This window comes from Canis lupus, chromosome 7 (assembly GCF_048164855.1).
Source record: "Canis lupus baileyi chromosome 7, mCanLup2.hap1, whole genome shotgun sequence".
NCBI classification, from domain to species: domain Eukaryota; kingdom Metazoa; phylum Chordata; class Mammalia; order Carnivora; family Canidae; genus Canis; species Canis lupus.
Window position 1 is genome coordinate 35,705,778 of NC_132844.1, and position 17,967 is coordinate 35,723,744.

General features: G+C 40.5%; 1 protein-coding gene across 1 annotated transcript; it reads right to left on the bottom strand.

The window, feature by feature from the left end:
* Positions 1 to 16,832: 16,832 nt before the first annotated feature.
* LOC140636759 (cytochrome c oxidase subunit 7C, mitochondrial) lies at positions 16,833 to 17,271 on the bottom strand. Its single transcript, XM_072832324.1, has one exon. It carries the CDS (start codon positions 17,173 to 17,175, stop codon positions 16,984 to 16,986), a length of 192 nt encoding a protein of 63 aa, XP_072688425.1. The 5' UTR covers positions 17,176 to 17,271; the 3' UTR covers positions 16,833 to 16,983.
* Between the last annotated feature and the right edge of the window lie 696 nt (positions 17,272 to 17,967).

A 17,967-nucleotide genomic window follows, 5' to 3' on the forward strand; every position in this document is an offset into this window, starting at 1 on the left:
TCTACCTGTGTCTCTGCCCCTCTCTCTGTCTGTCTGTCTCTCATTAATAAATAAATAAAAATCTTAAAAAAATAAAATAAAATATGTCCACCAATTCTTGCGTCTTCTCCTTTCAAGACATAGAGTCTCTATTCCCTCCCCTTGAACCTGGGTGGTCTGTGGCTGCCTTGATGAATCAATGTGGCTGAAATGACACTGTGTGACTTCCAAAGCTCAATTAAAAAAGTCCACACAGCTTTCTGATAGTTTCTCTCAGGATGCTCACTTATGCAGCCTCCACCGCCATGTGAAATGTCTATGAGGTCTCCATGGGGGAAGGCTTCCCAGGGAGGAAGATGGAGAAGGAGCCCCAACTGTGCTAGCCTATAGCTGTTTGAGTGGCTTTGGCCCAAGGTGTCAGTCATGCATGAAGAAGCCTTCAGGATGATGATCCTAAGCCCTCACTGTCTGATGGTACCTGCACAGAGAATTGAGTGAGAACTGCTTAGCTGAGTCCACTCAGCCCAAAATCAGTGAGCAAAATAAATTAATATTATGTTTAAGCCATGTGTGGGGGTAACTTTTAATGTAGCATAGATCATTGAAGCAAGGCACTAAAACAGAAAAATGCTGATAAACTTAAGTTCTCAAAAATTCTGGTGAAATGCAAATAGACTCCACTTCTGCTGAAATGGATGTTGCCCTTGAGAGAAAATTGGTTAAAAAAGCACTTCTCTCCAGCTTGTGCTCATCTCTGTTGTGTATTTGTGTGAAAAGCAATGGAGTAAATTCCACTTCTCTGTATGAGGGATGGCTTAGGGGAGGTTGGGACTAAAGGGGAGGAAAAATCATTTTCCTCCACCCTTCTGAGTTCTTGGCTGAGATCCCTGTAATAAATGACAGAGAAAAACATACAGAAGTTGATTAACATGTATACCTCATGTGCATATGGAAAATACCTAGGGAAAAATGAGTAACTCCCTGAGGTGGTTTAGGATTCAGGCTTAAATACCATTTTAATAGGGAAAGAGGAGGAATGCAGGCCTCTTGAGGGAGAGGAAATCATTTCTAGGAAAGATTAATGGGCACTTTGAAGAATAGAGGGGAGGTATGATAGTTTGTAACAAAGTCTGTCTGGGTGTAGTGTCCAATTTTATCAGTCTTCCCTGGTTGTGGATACTCCCAAGGAGAAGATTTATGACAATTGAGTTCCTTTTGGACCATGTGTCCCTAGGGCAAAAAAGGGAGTTCAGAGAAAGCATCTCCCTGCATCCCCTGTTTTTAAAGTGCCTACAGCTCTAAACAATCAATGTACCAAAGTGGCATATTTGGAAGTGGTATGTCCTAGACTCCTACAATCATATTTTGGGGTGGCATATTCTGCTTCTCTTCTGGGCAAAGCTTTCTTCCTGGATAAAAAGAGATTCAAGAGGATGAAGACTTCCCTTCCAGGCCTCAAGCCTAGGGGTGGGGGAACAAGGACCCTGCAGTTTCATCTTCATTTTGGTGCTGAACTTGCCAACCTGAACTGCTGGCCACTGTTAGAAAATAATTGCCCTTCTGATAAAATGATATCCTATTATTTGTGGTTCAAAACATAATATATATTTGAAATGATGTGGCTTCCCAGGAATGAGTAATTAAAAAAAAAGTTCGAGTGGAGCCTGGGTGGCTCAGTTGGTTAAGCGTCTGACTCTTGATTTCTGCTCAGGTCAGGATCTAGGTGTCCTGGGATCAAGCCCCAAGTGGGTTTCCTGCTCAGCAGGGAGTCTGTTTGAGATTCTCCTTCTCCCTATCCTCCCTGCCTCACTTGCACTCGCACTCTCTTTCTCAAATAAATAAAATAATCTTTTTAAAAAAAACTTCTAAATTTTAAATCTTTTAGTATATCTTCCAAGAGGTTTTCCAGCTTCAAAAGTCACAAAAGGAAGCTGAAGAGAGAATTTGCACGTAATAAAAACAGGGACAATTTTGCTGTTTTCTTCCCCTTTCAGGATGCCAACCCTCCTTTAGCAAGTAGAAGGAAGTTAGGACATGAATCTGTTTTTATTTCTTCTGTTTCTGCAAATTTTCTTGTGTAGAAAATGATTTGGAATCCCAAAGTGAAATGTGGAATGCCTTGTAAGATAGTACGTCTTAGGATTTTGTAATCATAGGCTGTCAGGGGTTGAAATAAAGTCCTTCCCTGTCTGATTTTAACATTCTAGGATGGCCAGCTGTTACAGGCTGAGTTACATCTTCCCCAAATTCATCTATTTAAGGCCTCCCAGGAATCGCAGAATGTGACCTTCTTTTGGAAATAGGGCTTTAAAGAGGTAAGTAAGTTAAAGTGGGCTTGTTAGGCTGAGCCCTAACCCAATATGCCTGATGTCCTTGTAAGAAGAGGAGATCAGTGCAGAGGAAGCAGCCACACGCTGTACCAGGTGAAGCACGTGTGAACACACAGCGGGAGGGCAGCTGGGTGCAGCCAAAGAGAGAGGCCTCAGGAGAAATCAAGCCTGTCACTACTTTGATCTTGGACTTACAGCCTCTAGAATAATGAGAAAATACATTTCTATTATTTAAGCCACCAGCCTGCGGTATTTTGTTATGAAAGCCCTAGTGATTGAATGCGACAGACATATGCCATTTGACTTATGGTGATGAAGGGTACAGTTTTCGTCCCTTCATTTCATCACTCATAAGGGAAGGGATGAAAAACTGCAAGAGACATTTGCAAATAGGTCAAAATACAAAAGTATATCCAGCGCCACTTCTTTGGAAGGGGCATACAATTTTTATTAATACGTAATCAGTTTCATCCCACCTGCACTGTATGTTGAGTAAATGTTTACGGATTCTGGTTCTTTTTTTTAAAGACTTTATTCATTTATTCATGAAAGACACAGAGACAAGGCAGAGGGAGAAGCAGGCTTTCTGAGGGAAGCCTGATGTGGGACTTGATCCCAGGACCCTGGGATCACGACCTGAGCCAAAGGCAGACACCCAACCACTGAACTACCCAGATGCCTCACGGATTCTGGTTTGAAGGTGACATTAAATCATCAGGCTGTCAAGTTTGCTCACTGGTCTGAATCTAACCTCGAAAGAATAAAGGACTTGGAGCCACTTCTTTTGACAATGAGGTGTATATGAAGGAAAAGAGGGAATAAAATTTGACTCATTGATTTGACTCACTGGATAGCTATGAGACAAAAATGTTAGAGACATTATTAATATTTTACACTTATTAGTGGATAAGGAAACATTTAAAATATTTTATTTTTGCTCAGAATTCTCAAAGGATGAATTAGTTTCCTAAAGAATAAGATCTGAGATCTCTTCAACTGACTTCTTTATATAAGGTTGTTTGGAGGCAAATTTGTTTCCTTTGTGTAATAATAATTCATGTGATTAGTCTTTTGGCCTATTTATAAATTCAGTTCTCAAAACAGTTTGTTCCTAAGTAAATTGCAACGCTGTTTTTATTTAATTTTCTAAAAAAGAAAATCTAATGGAAATGTCCTCACTAGTATTTATTTGTTATTATACTGCAATTAATGGGAAAAGATAGTTATTGCTCTTTTTCCCGCAGGTCATTTTGATGCTATGGAAATTACCCAGGATGCTTTCTAATAAAATAAAAGTAATAGATCGACAATCTTATCTAGGTTTTTTCAGGTCTGTCTTGCAAATTTAGCCATCAGGAAATATACCAAAATATAACACTAGTATATATGACAAAATGGTTATTTCTTGAACTGTGGCTCACAGCAAAAGATACAAGAGAGCTGAAAAATTTTAATATTCTCTTGCCCAGTTTTCAGTGACATTGTTGGAAATAAAAGCCTGACTTATAAAAAAGAAGCCAATTCTCTTTGATATACTGATGTGCAAATTTGAGAAAGGTCCTCAATGGCTATGGAATAAAAACTGGAAAAGGCAACTGTAATTTTGTTCACTTTTGTTACTAAGAATGTCAATTTGTTAGAAAAGGTGACTGATTATCATAAGTCAATAATCAATAACTAAAAAAATAAATATATACGAATGGAACCTTTTGTTTGGAAAGTTTTGGCACTATCATCTACAGGAACACAAATTTTACTCTTCATAGTGAGAAAAGAATTCACACTAACAGTTGCTGTTAATTGGGGCAGGACCAACTAGGCATCTTTGACAAGCTACCTGCCATGGAAGCTTTAAGGAAGGCCTATAGAGATGGAATTTGATGCAGTAAAAAAATCTTTTTAAAAGAAGACACAAGTGGGGGGGGGGTGGTCCTTGGGTGGCTCAGCGGTTTAGCGCCTGCCTTCAGCCCAGGGCATGATCCTGGAGTCCCTGGATCGAGTCCCACATCAGGCTCCCTGAATCGGGACTGCTTCTGCCAATCTCTCTCTCTGTCTCTGTCTCTCTGTGTGTGTGTGTTTTATGAAAAATAAATAAAATCATAAAAAAAAGAAGACACAATTCTGTAAGACTTTTTTTTCATTTTATAAATATATTACTAAATGCTATTTGCTTTTGTATGGCACTATTCTACCAAATTCATCCCCTTATTTTAGGAAGGTTACCAGGACCATAAATGAACATCTGAGTGAGGAGTGGAAGAGGGGGCAGAGATTAGACTAAATTTTCTTTTTTGGAGCTCTAAGTTCTATGGCTTCACGGTAAAGACGCAATGACCGATGATAGTATTTCTCTAGCACTTACCCTATAGCCAGCCACTGTCCTTAGTAAAGTAACCTGTGAGGCTCCAGGGTTACACAGAATGAAAAAACAAATAGCTCCAAATTTGAGGAAAATTTTGACGATAAAATTCTCGAGGTTATGGTTTAAAAAGAAAATGCATGATCTCTACAGCCCCAGTATTCAGAAGGATAAGGGAAACCTCATCCTTGATTCAGAGACTCCTGCTTGTCCTACACTACCCATTCTTCCCATTTCTAGCAGCTAGCACATGACCAACTGGAATAAAGACTGTGTGCTTCTTGCTCCCTTCCAGTTAGGTATGGCTCATGACTAAGGTCTGGCCAACAGAACAGAAATAGAAGCATTGTGAGGGAACATGCAGGAACCTCTTTTATGAGACTATGTGTATGCTTTAGGTGGCTCATCATATTGTACTGTTTTTGCTGCCTCTTTGGGAAGGGACTTTCATACCATGAAGTAACAGATCAGGCTAAATGATTTCTGGATGTCTTGCGATGATACAGCATGGCAGCCAGCCAGATTTTTGTGTGCTAGGCTTTTTTTTAAAAGATGAAACTGTACGAAGAACAAAATTGAAAGTCAAGCTATTACATTAATTTCTTTTGTAAGTAGATAGGACACAAAGTAGTAAATGTTAGAAATGGAACAGACCAGTAAAGTCTGTGTTGATCCTTGAGTCACTGAAGAATTAATAGGTCACCATGCTAAAGCAAAGAGATCTTGTTCTTAGCATATAACGTCTCGTTTTATCTTATGGACTTGGTTTTCAGGATTCTCCAGATCATCTACTACTTACTTGGGAAAGAACAGCTCACATTTTAATACATCTCACTGCATGGAACATACTTTCTGACATGTCTAACTTTTCTCCTACTCATTCATTACCTTCTTCATTTTGGAAATTTTCGAGACTAGAGCTGATCCATGAAAACCTCATCTCTCTCTCTCTCTCTCTCTCTCTCTCTCTCTCTGTTTTTGTACTTTATACTTCCTTTGTTAAGGACATCCTTTTCTTATCTGGCTGACTAACTCCTACAGCATCCTGGCTCAAGCTCAAGCATCATCTCTCTTTAGGGAGTCCTTTGTTTCTAGAAACCTGGTGTAGGTACCCCACTGTGTGCTCTGGCCCACCTAGCCTATCTCCACCAATGCAGTTAGTACTCAATGTTGTAGCTTTGTTTGCTCTTTTCTTCTCCACTGGACTATAAACTCCTTAAAATAATGGACTGTCTTTCATCTCTGTATTCCTAGATCTCAGTAAAGTGCTTGTCTTATAGCAAATCTACAACAAATTCTTCTCTAAAAATTTTTTTTCTTAGCTCTGAGATTCCAAATATCTCAAACATGTTTTTCTTTAATACACTTTAAAAGTTAAATTTATTGAGGAGTAATTCACATACAATAAAATTCACATTTAAAATTGTACAGGTTGATGAACTTTGCCAAATGTATATGATCTTGTAACCACACCACAACTGTGATTTAGACCATTTCCACCACCTCTAAAAGTTCCATTTGCTCCTCTGTAGTCAATCCTCTATCGCATCTCCTGCCCTTGGAAACCACTGCTTTGACTTCTGTCTCCACAGTTTTGCTAGTGCTATATTAACAAATAAAATAGGATGATATGCAGCATGTGTGGGCATACATTTTATTGCACTTGATTTATTGTACTTCACAAATATTGTGCTTTTACAAATTGAAGATTTGTGGCAACCCTGTGTTAAGCAAGTCCATTGGTACCATTTTTCCACAGCATTTGCTCATGTATGACTCTGTGTCACATTTTGGTGATTCTGCAATATTTCAGACTTTACTATTATTATTATATTTGTTATAGTGATCTGTGGTCGGTGATCTTTGATGTTACTATTGTATTTGTTTCAGGGTGCCACAAATTGTGCCCCATTAGACAATGAACTTACTTGATAAATATTGTGTGTCTTCTTCCCGTTGCCCGTCTCTATCTCTCGTCAGGCCTCCTACTCCCTGAGACACAACAATATTGAAATTAGGCCCATTAATAACCTTATGATGGCCTGAAAGTATTCAAATGAAAGGAAAAGTTAATAGAGGTGGCAACCTTCGTTGTTGTCTTATTTTAAGAAATTGCCACAGCTCCTCCCACCTTCAGCAACCACCACAACGATCAGTCAGCAGTCATTAAAACTAAGGCAAGACCTTCCACCAGCAAAAAGATTATGACTTGCAGAAAGCTCAAATGATGGTTAGCATTTTTAGCAATAAAGTTTTTAAATTAGGGTACGTACATTGTTGTTTTAGACATAATGCTATTGCACACTTAATAGACTACAGTTTAGTGTAAAGATAACTTTTATACATGCTGGGAAACCAAAAAATTCAGTTGACTCACTATATTGCAATATTCACTTGATTGTGGTTGGTCTAGAACCAAACCCATAACATCTCCAGTGTGTGTCTGTCTGCATTCCTCTGTGTTTGACTTTTTTCACTGGACATGACCTGTGAGATCCACCCATGTTATATCTATCAGCAGTTTATTCCTTTCCATGTCTAAGCAGTACCCATCTTATGCATCGTCTAAATATGTTTATCCACTTGATGCTATAATTGTTTCCAGTTTTTTTACTATTAGGGATAACAGTGCTAAAAAATCACATGTAGATATTTATATGGATATAGGTTTTCATTTCTCTTGGATAAATATATAAGTTTGGGATTTCTGGGTTGTATGGTAAGTGTGTGTTTAAGTTCATAATAAAATACTAGCCTACAAAGCAATCGTACCAATTTTTACTTCTATCAGTAGTATTTGCGGCTTTCAGTTAACAGCGATTTTATTTTTTAAAATTTCCTTTAAAAGATTTTATTTATATATAGAGAGAGTGAGAGAGAGAGAGCATGAGCACAAGCAGGGGGAGAGGCAGGGGAAGAGGGAGAAGCAGACTCTCTGCTGATCAGGGAGCCCAATGTGGGGCTTGATCCCAGGACACCGGGATCACACCCTGAGAGAAAGGCAGATGCTTAACCCAGGTGCTCCTCATAAGTGCTTTTAAAATGAGTATCTTTCTGGTTTTATAGTTGTCAGATATTACCAGGTTACTAAAAATGTGTAAAAATAAATGGATAAATGTACTGATGTCTAGCTTTTTCTGGTTGCCAGAGTAGAAAAATGTTGAATAAGACCCATTCCTCCCAAATAATTCCTCTGCTGTTTTAATTAGCAATACTTGAAATTCCTTCCTTGCCATGTCATGTCCCCCCAAAACTTTGTTAGAACTCAAAGTCCTCAGGAAGCTGATCTGATAGGATCACTTCATTAAGATTTATCAGGATGATACGAGTCGAGTGGGAGAGCCATTCCGAGTACGGAGAATCTGGGGACGAGCCAAAGACTAGAAGAGCAGAGTTCCAGGATGAAGAGACACACAGCAAATGGCCAACAACCAGGCTGGAAGGAGACTGGAGCTGGCCAGCTGTTCTACTGCTGTGCTAGCTGTGGCGGCAGATTGGGGTTTGAGAACAAGTTGTGCCACTTTCTAGTCACATGGCTTTAGCAAATCCTGTAACCTTTATTACATGTCAGATTTTTTTTTTCTCTTCCATCTGAGATCTGAGGAAATAATAGTGCCTCAAATAATTGTTGTGGGCATTGTACTGAGATGAGCCGGTAAGTGCAACATATGCTTCATGAGTGTCTTTTAACTGGTTACTTTAAAAAACTGCTTTCCCTCCTAAAAATTCTCATCTGTTGAACCTTCTTTTGGCTTTCACTCTATAATGACCCTGCCAATGGTCCTCTTTCTCAAATTCATTTAATCTCTGTTCCTGCTCCTTGAGGACACCCTACATGCTTTAGAATAGTAGTCTGTGGTACTTTCATAAATTTCTTCCTACCACAGTCTGTCTCAGACCCAGAGGACAAAATTGTATTTAGATGTGATTGTGTGAGATGTCAAAGCCTACTCAAATTACCTTGCCATGGACTTGAAGTAGAATTCAAATCAATCTGAGATGCTAGGAGCCTTCTCAGCATTTGAGGGGGTGTAGAGATCCTTCTGTGACTCTTCCACCATCTTTTCACAGGAGAAGTTCAGACATAGTCATTTATAAAACGCCTACATTTTCCTGGAAATTCTCCTATATTCCCTTTCTATTTATAACTACATTTGTTTTGCCTTTTTTTGTGTTCCAGCATAATGTTTGTTTATAAAAAAGATGTCATGTAATCCTTGCAATGCCCTCTATGATAGGAAAGATGAAATGAAGTTTTAATGGAGTAAATGACTCGCTAGGGAAAACACATGTCTATGCCATGATGTCATCACTGATGATTCCATGGCCCCTTTGTTCTCTGGGGACCTGCTGTTTCCATAGGCCGTCTAGCTCACAGGATGGTTTTGCTTTCAAGTAAAGCCAACCTCAAAATTAGGCTAAGTGTGAGGGCCAGAAGTAAATAGGAGTTAAGGAATTTCTGAAGACAATAGTGCAAAGAAGATTCCTCTGTTCTTGGCAGCTATTTCTCCAGACTGAGTGGAAGGAGTCAAAATTCTGATTAAGGTTTTATTAAATCTGATGTCAGTAACCAGGACTATTTGGCACCTTGGATAGGGATTGGCTGAGCTGACTTTTTAGCTACCAAGTGCCCAGCCCAGCTCAGATGTCTGCAGAAGTGGGTATTTACCACCGCATTGCTATTATGAGTGGTAGAGTCTACTGATCATTTCCTATTTTCCCTTCTCTCTTTCTTCTATAATAATGGAACCTCTGAATTTTAGATGGGTACCTGGGTGGCCAGAATAAACTATGTTGTCAAGCCTCCTTTGCAGCTAGATGTGGCCATGTGACTAAGTTCTGACCAAAGAAATATAATCACAATCATCAAAGAGCAGCTTGTGGGAATCTTTCTCCGAAGACAATAAAGATTACTGTGTGACCCCTGCTCCCCATTTTTCTTTTTGTCCTTTGCTTTTTCTTTTTTCCGTTTGCCTAAAATTTGTATGACATACCTTAAATCAGAACATGGACCATGTAGTACCTTGAAATAAAAGCCTCATCCGTGGAGTATTAAAATGATAGAACCTGCATGTCTGAGGACTTCATGGACCAAGTGATGGTCTGAGCTGTGGACTGCCCATCTCTTGACTTCCATGACTGTTTTAGTTTCTGTCCCCTGTTGCTAGCAGCAGAACCTTCCTCCTCCTCCTCCTCCTTCATCTTTTTCTTCAGATTTTATTCATTTATTTGACAGAGAGAGCATAAGCAGGAGGAGCAGCAGAGGGAGAGGGCGAAGCAGGCTCTTCACTGAGCAGGAAGGCCAATGCCGGGCGCAATCCCAGGACCCTGGGATCATGGCCATGATGCTCAACTGACGGCGCCACCCAGGCACCCTATTAGAACCCTTCTGGATGCAATAGAACTCCAACTGTGGACACTTTGAGGAGAGGAGAGGAGAGATTAAAAGTGGGTGTGCCAATGTTCTCATGGATTCCCAAAGGTGGTCTCAGGAAGGAAGCAGACACTGCCTGTCATAGGACACGAGTCCAACACAGTGCAACTGTTCTGGTGCTGCTTCAATATCTGCAGCAAGTAGGCACCGAAGCTACCTCCCTTCTTGCCTGCTCTGGAGCAGGAACTCACAGCTCCGAGGCACCTGGTCTCCTTATTAGCAGCTCTGCCTACTGTTCTGGTAAGTGCTGGGTGGGCCAGGCATATCTAGATGCATATATCACTGCTTATTGGTGGTAATTTTGTTTTGCTTTAACTTTAAAAGATTTCAGATGCACAGATACTGTGACAGGTGGCAGGCTTCCACTGCTCTAGTCCAACGCTGTTCTTGAGGTAGTGAGGCAATGAGTTCCAACATGTTTTGCAAAATTAATGACATGCCCAAGAATAGGGTACGCAGAATAATGGAAAGAAGACCAACCAGGCAGTTGGCACCTGGATTCTAGTCCTGGCACCAATGATAGAAACATGACATCGAGCAAGCTACTGAACTGCTCTGCTCTCAGGTTTTGTAAATGTGAAATGGCACAGCAGGTTACATGACTCTAAGACCCCTATTGCTCTTACATTCTGCTGGTTTTTCCTCATTATCCCCTTTGCTCTTTCTTCCATTATAATAGATCATCAGAGTTCTGTTATCATTCTGATAATTTCTAACATCATTAGATAGATGAGGCCTACCGTACAATTTTATTTCTATCTCTAAAAGTATTCAACTCACCTGTTTAATACACATACAGTAAAATACATTATAGTCTTTTCATTGGAAATGGAGGAAATAAACCAAATTTTTCCTCATCTTTGGTTTTACATTAGTAAGAACAAGAAATAAATATCATTTTGAGTGTCCTTTGGCAAATGAAACTGGACCATGTTTTTGCCTGATTTAATCTTTAAAACCAATGACAACAATGAAGCAGATTCTCTCCAAGTGTCACATGAAAGAGGAGTTGTGGAGGCTTGGGAAGCAAGTGGGGATGGGTTTGGTTCTGGCCGTGGCACCACCAGCCCTATGACCCTGGCCAGTCAACTGTCCCTCATTTTGCTGGTTTTGTCAAAATAATTTTCTAACTTCTGCTGGCAACACTGAACCCAAATTTAAACACTTCCTTGGAGCACTGATTTGGGGACCAGCACTACAGGTGATTGGCAATCCTGACCTGCAGGTACTAGATGATTCCCCTTAATCTTCCAAATAGTAGTTGGGGTCTCGGCCTGCTTTAGCACCGACTTCATGAATAGCAAAGGGGGCTTGTCTTATATAGGCATGTGTCAAGTCTCACAGGCCATCAGAATTATCTGACAGCTTCAAAAATGTACAGATGCCCAGGCCCTACCATGAAGAACAGATTTCATTGGTCCAAGGGTGATGCTCAGACATCAGTACAGGAGTTTTTTTAGACTCCTTGAGTGATTATTTTGTGAAGGTAGGCTTGAGATCCATTGGCTTAGATCTCCTATAGTCACCTCAAGCCCCATGGTAGAGCAGTGGGGCAAAAGGGGGAGGAATTTCCAATCACAAAGCCCACACAATAGCCATATTGTGAAAGTCCATTATTTGCTGAAATCTTCACCTTCACCTTAGCTCCAGTGGACAAATGGGAATGAGCATCAACCACCATTAGAAAATGCAAGACCAGACCTTTCAACTTCATCTTTGTAGGTAGCAATAAAAATAGTAAAGGCACAAGACTTCATTTCGAGAGTGCCAATGAAAACATAATCTCAATACTTAGTTTCCTACTTCTGTGTTGTGAGCACAGCCTTAAATGTTCCTAACATTGGAGATCAGAATATTTTATTTTGGGGGTAGTTAGTGGTTCTGCTCAAAGTTATTGCCTCCCAGAAAAAACCCAAACATATAAGAAAAGAAGCCATTCAATAAATAAAAGTACACTTAAAAAAAACCTAGACCATGTGTGAAAGTTTGAAATGATTTTCTCAATTTAAACAATGAGCGAGGACTTTATGTACTTTCAGCCTGATGAGTCTAGCACTTGGGCAGCATAGACAGGGGGAGGATGGAGAAAATTGTTTAAGCATTTCCCAGATGCTTTTTGCATCACATGCAGTGTTATGTATTCAGCCACCCATGAACGTGCTTGCAGGAGAGCCAAGGAACAACAATGCCATCGTTTTCCCTTTGAATAACCAACTGCCTGTCACACAGAGTGCAAATGTGACTCTTCAGTAGTTTTTCACACTTTGCAAAATTCTGGCAAAAAATAGAGAAGGATTTCTCTTTTTAGAAAAATCTGTATTGAAATCTGAGATATTATTTATATTTTATATAAACATATTAATAAAATGTAGTAGAAAGTTCCCCCACACTTTCTTGGTTAGGGGGGAAAACAAACCTCTAAGGATTTTGGTCATATGTAAGGCCATTTTGTCATCTCTTAAAACTAGCTTGCCTGTTGCATTTCCTTAATTTCTCCCATGGCGCATCATTCTTTCAGTCATCTGACTTTGCTCAGTACCACCCCCCCTTTCTTTTTTAAAGATTTTTATTTATTTATTCATGAGAGCCACACAGAGAGAGGCAGAGACTAGGCAGAGGGAGAAGCAGACTCTTCGCAGTGAGCCTCATGTGGAACTCGATTCCAGGACCTCGACCTGAGCTGAAGGCAGACGCTCAACCACTGAGCCACCAAGGCGTCCCTTTGCTCTGTCATTTGAAGACATTTTCCCATCCTGACTTCCTAACACCAGTCAGCTTCCTCTTTGCACGCCACTGCTCTGAGCACAGGACCCTCTGAGTCTCTTACCTGGATGCTGCCCCCACCTTGCCTGCTGGCTGTTTTCTCAGCAAGTCACTGTGAACCCCACTGCCAAATTCATTTTTACACAAGATTTTTATCATTCTTTTGTGTAACATGCATTCATTTTAATATACCAAAAAAGACCATGAATTCAGATATCAGAGAGCTGAGCACAGATGTGAGTTCCAAAATTAACTAGTAAGTAACTTGAGTCCTCGGAGCATTAATTCCTTATCTATAGCATAGAGATTAGAATTAAGTATCATGGACTGACTATATGTAAAATGTTTCGTGCAGTGTCTGGAATACACCCTGTCAATTATTTGCTCAGTTATTATTATTTTTAAAGGAGTAAATTCCAGAACCTCAGCCACTTCCAAGATCCAATGCTATTCCATCGTGCTCACAAACTTTCTGCTAGAACAGCTCTGCTTTATTTATTGCCCAAGACATTTCCTGTCCCTTTGCTATTTTTTCAACATCTCGTTTTGAATCTTGTGCTCGGAATGTTAACTGCTAGTCCTTTAAAGTCCTCCTCCTCCAGAAATTCTTCAGGGACCACTTTGGCATACCCTGCTTTCTCCCCTCCATGAACTTGCAGCAGTTCTTATTGTCAGGTCTGCCTTGCCTTATCTCTCCGTGGGGTCCCTCATGCTTCTGCATGTCTTTGGAGCAGGGCACTTGCTGAGGATCACTTCCAGCGGCCTGAGAATTCAGAGGTAATTTCTCTGTGCAGAGCAAAGGGCAAGTTTGTTTACTGTCTAGTGTAACAAAGATAATGCCTCCTTTCAGGGCAAAAGTCAGGCAGGCTTACTGCCCTCAGAAAAGGCATGGTGTCCCCAAGCCCGGTCCTCTTCCCGTAATGCAACCCACTGTGTATGGAAGGGTCACCGGGCCTTCTTTGCACTAGCCTGCGGGAACTGGGGTCTGGAAAACCCGTACAAACGATGATACGCTGGCTGCTGGTCTTGCCGTCAGCCACACAGTCCTTTGGGTCTGGTTCCTTGTGTGTTCTCCCAGCATGTGTGAAACTGTAGTATGTTAACTTGTTAGCTTGCAAGTAAGATATAATTTCCGATCCTAGAATAGTTCTTGACAACTATTATTGTTATTATTTGGTTGCTATGGTTCCTAAATATTTTTTTTCGTAACAATCTACTCTTTCCTCTCTTTTTTTCTTGTCATGGGTTTGGGAGAGACTGATTTATAGAGCAACTGGTTTGTGGAGAAATTGCTTTTTTCTGCAGAATGTTCTGAATCACGAGTTGAGTTGATTGCTTCCTGCGATGTCATTTGTCTTGTTTCTGTATACCATGATTTCCCCCCAAATTACTTTTCATGTTGGTCTGTCAGCTTCCAATTACACACTGTCTCCAGACCTCTCTTGAATCATTGGACTTTTATGTTTATTTCTGGCCTTTGTTACTACATTTATGTTTTTTATGGATAGGACCTCTTTTGATCTGCCTTAAAAAAAATTCCCAGCAGTTTCTAGCGACCATGATTAGAGTAACAGCGTTTGCTGAATGAATGCTCAAAAGACCAATGATTAAAGGAGTCTATCAGATAAGGGCCATCCTTTCCCTCTTTTCCACCAGAGGGCGCATCCCATTTCATGTTGGATTTAAGAACATTTCAAAGACAGGGATTGAGTCTGCTTTGAGTACCTGGGTGACTGTGCTTCATAAATGTAGCTGAATGAAGGAGAAAGTGTATAAAAATGCTTTCTCAATGAAGCCTTAGTCTGGTTACACTTTATCCTACACAGGAGCTCCAACTGGGGCCAATGAAATTTCTGTGATTTCATCACTGTCGAATTTCACTTTCCTAATAGGGAATTTGAAGGCCAATACCAATTCTTAAAAGATTACTTCCTATGATTTTTTTGTAGTTTCCAGCAACCTGAAAGTTTATATCAGTTCGGACATACCAACTGTCCACACACAGAGCAGCGGTCTTCACTGATCCCGGACCTTGTGCTACTTTGATGGTTATAAAATAAATAGATTCCAAGCCCCGAGGTGGTAAGGATGACTCGACCAGTATTGAAGCTGATGGAAATGAAGTAACAAAGGGTTGCTTTCTTAATTCTTAAGTGAATTTATTTCCTTGTATCTTTCAGTTTGTTCAAGGAGGTCAGAGCCAACTGAATAATCAGTTCCCATCATCACTGGACTTGTATTAAATTTGAATGGTTCATCCTAAGAAAATACTGTATTAGGATGCAGATGTTTTTTTATTTTGTTTTTTAGGCTTCATAGCTTTCCATGCAACCACCACTTTTTGAGGTCACATGAGCTTTGAGCTAGCCACCGTGGGGAGGAGGATACATATGATGTAGTTATCATTTTCTGCTCTAAGTTGCTGACACTCTGACAGGGAGAGATTGTTTCAGGACAAGTGAGAGGTCTGGATGAGGTGTGCACAAAGCCTGTAGACTTCACAGAAATAGTTCTTTGTTGAAGCAGCAGAACCTGTCAAGAAGGCAGGAGTGCAGTACCTTCTCTCCTCCTTCCTTGAGCGATGGCTTTGGTCTCTGGATTCTTCAGCTTTGCTAGCACAGAGGGCAGTTGTCCACTGCTTCTCATTTTTAATGTTAATCCATTCTGAAGCCATAAACTCTTCAGAGCTGTGAGGGGGCCAGTGAAGTTGTGTCAAGTGGCCCAGATCTTCTTTGGCACAATTTCCAGGGCAAGGCCTCCTCTTAATTATCTTTTTTTTTTCCTCTTAATTATCTTAATGACAAGCTCAGAGCTTGTCATTGTACAGGCACATGGAAGGTGCACAGTAAGTGCATTTTGACTTAGTGCACAGGGTTCTAAAGGAGAGGATTCAGATACACCATTTTTGTTTTTTTTTTTTTTTTTTTTTTTTTTTTTTTTTTTTTAAGTTAGGCAGTCATAAAGATTTAATTATATCCATATTTAAGTAATTATTGCAGGATTATTGGAGATCGTGATGATAGGCCCAGTCAAACCATAAAGTTTTTTAAGGTTCCACCAAATGAGTAGTTCAACATTAGGGGTACACAGATAATCTAATGTTGTCAGGACTGATTTAGGCAGCGGTTTTGTTCTATGAAAGGATGTAGAACCACTCAGCAATTTTTCAAGAACCCAAAGAGACTTTCTTCTAACTATTCTCGTTTTTAAATAATGGTTTAAAAAGTACAGCACCCCTATTCAACCAAAAAGTCTAGAGCTCAAATGGAGCACCAGTTTACAATCTCTGCTTTACGGCATTTTTCTAACATCAGTGTGGTATTCCAAAAGTGACTAAACGAGGATTAAACATTGAAGAACTGTTTTCCTGCCCCAATACAAAGCCCTAGGAACTAAGTCACTACATTTTATGTAGCTAGCAGCATTTCACTATCAACATAAATTTGATTTACTGATATAAATTACTAATCAGAGCCATCTTTTAGTCCATTTCTACTAAAATTCCAGAATAAACTTGGAATATTTCCATATGGTTTTACAAGCTATTACATTTCAAGTATTCTACTTTTACTTAGTCTAAAAACGACTAGTATTGGTCAATAGCAAATTTATCACAGGAAAATTTTAGTTTTAGATCACAGGTCTGGAGAACCCTTGGGGCTTCACTCTGTATACACTAGTGCTTTTCCTCATGACTAAATGTCACTCATGAAGAAAACCAATTTTACTGCTTATTTAGTAAAGGCAAATAAAAGTACACTTCTTTTTCAACTAAAAGATTACTATGTGACAACAAAGTTTGCCTTTTTAATAACATAGATTACCAACAAGGTCTTGACCTAGTAATCAAAAATCAAAAACCTCAAATCTAAAAACAAGAAACAGGCACAATCACACACATATTCTGACCAAACAAACTAATCCTAAATATTTCCCAAATAAAAAAGCACAATCATTACATTCCATGTTTCAGCGAAGAGGCATTAAAGATTCATGCCATAAGTTTATTTACAAACATGTTGAGTATGTTGAATTCAAGAGTTTGATCCATTTTTCAGAGACTGCACCTCTTAAAATGTTCCTTTTCACATCTGTTTAGTGGATCAATTAAAACATCCTTATTTCTTAAGCAGTTGGTGTCTTACTATAAAAAAAGGTGCAGCAAATCCAGATCCAAAATACAAAGTCATCATAAGTAGTAGCCTCCACTTGTTTTCCACTGAAAATGGCAAATTCTTCCCGGGGCCCTCCTCATAGTGGCTCCTACGGACCACAGAGGTCGTGAACCTCCGGATGCTCTGTCCCAACATAGCGCCGCTGAAGGTCCTGCGAGAGCCGCGAGCCCCGAGACGGCAGGAACGGCAACACCCCGCGTGCTCCCCTCCGCGACCTTGCTCCTCCCAGATACACCATTTTTGATGTGACTTCTTGACTCTTCAGATACACTGCCTCTCTACCCCGGAGAATCAGTGTAGATAGAGTACTGCCTCTTCTCTTCACACTCTTACCTTGTGAACACATTCTTTACCAAGGACCCTTAGAGTCCACTCCAGGTACAGCCCACACACAGCCCCCAGAACTGGACAAACAATGCACATTCAGCCTGGGGCCCCCTTCTCTTCCCCACTAGATCTCTCAGCAAGAACTTGTGGGGGAAGCACCCTCACCCGCTCCAGGAAAGCTTGCTAGGTTAACCCCAAGCAAGCCAACGAGGAGGCCGCTTTTGCCTTTTTATAAACTAGGGATGACCCTGTAATCTGAACTCCTTCCTGAAAGTAGCACCTCTTCCTTTGTTCACCCCTGACCCAAACCTTGCTGCAGGCTTCAGGCAAGAATTTCCACAGGCGGTTAGTTAACCACAAAGAAAGTTTACGCCACCTCCTAAGTTGTTCTGCAGTCTTGTCGGCTCTCAGCCATTCCTGGGAATCAGATGAATGACACATTTTTCAAAAACTCACTTAAAACTCTGTGGCGCTACAGTGTGGGCCTTTGCCCTCCGGCGCCGGCGCTCGCGCTGACCGCTAGATCGCGCTGTCGGACAAGGAATCTGAAGCTCGGGACCCGCCGGGAACCCAGGAGTCGGAGGGAGAAGAGGTGGGAGC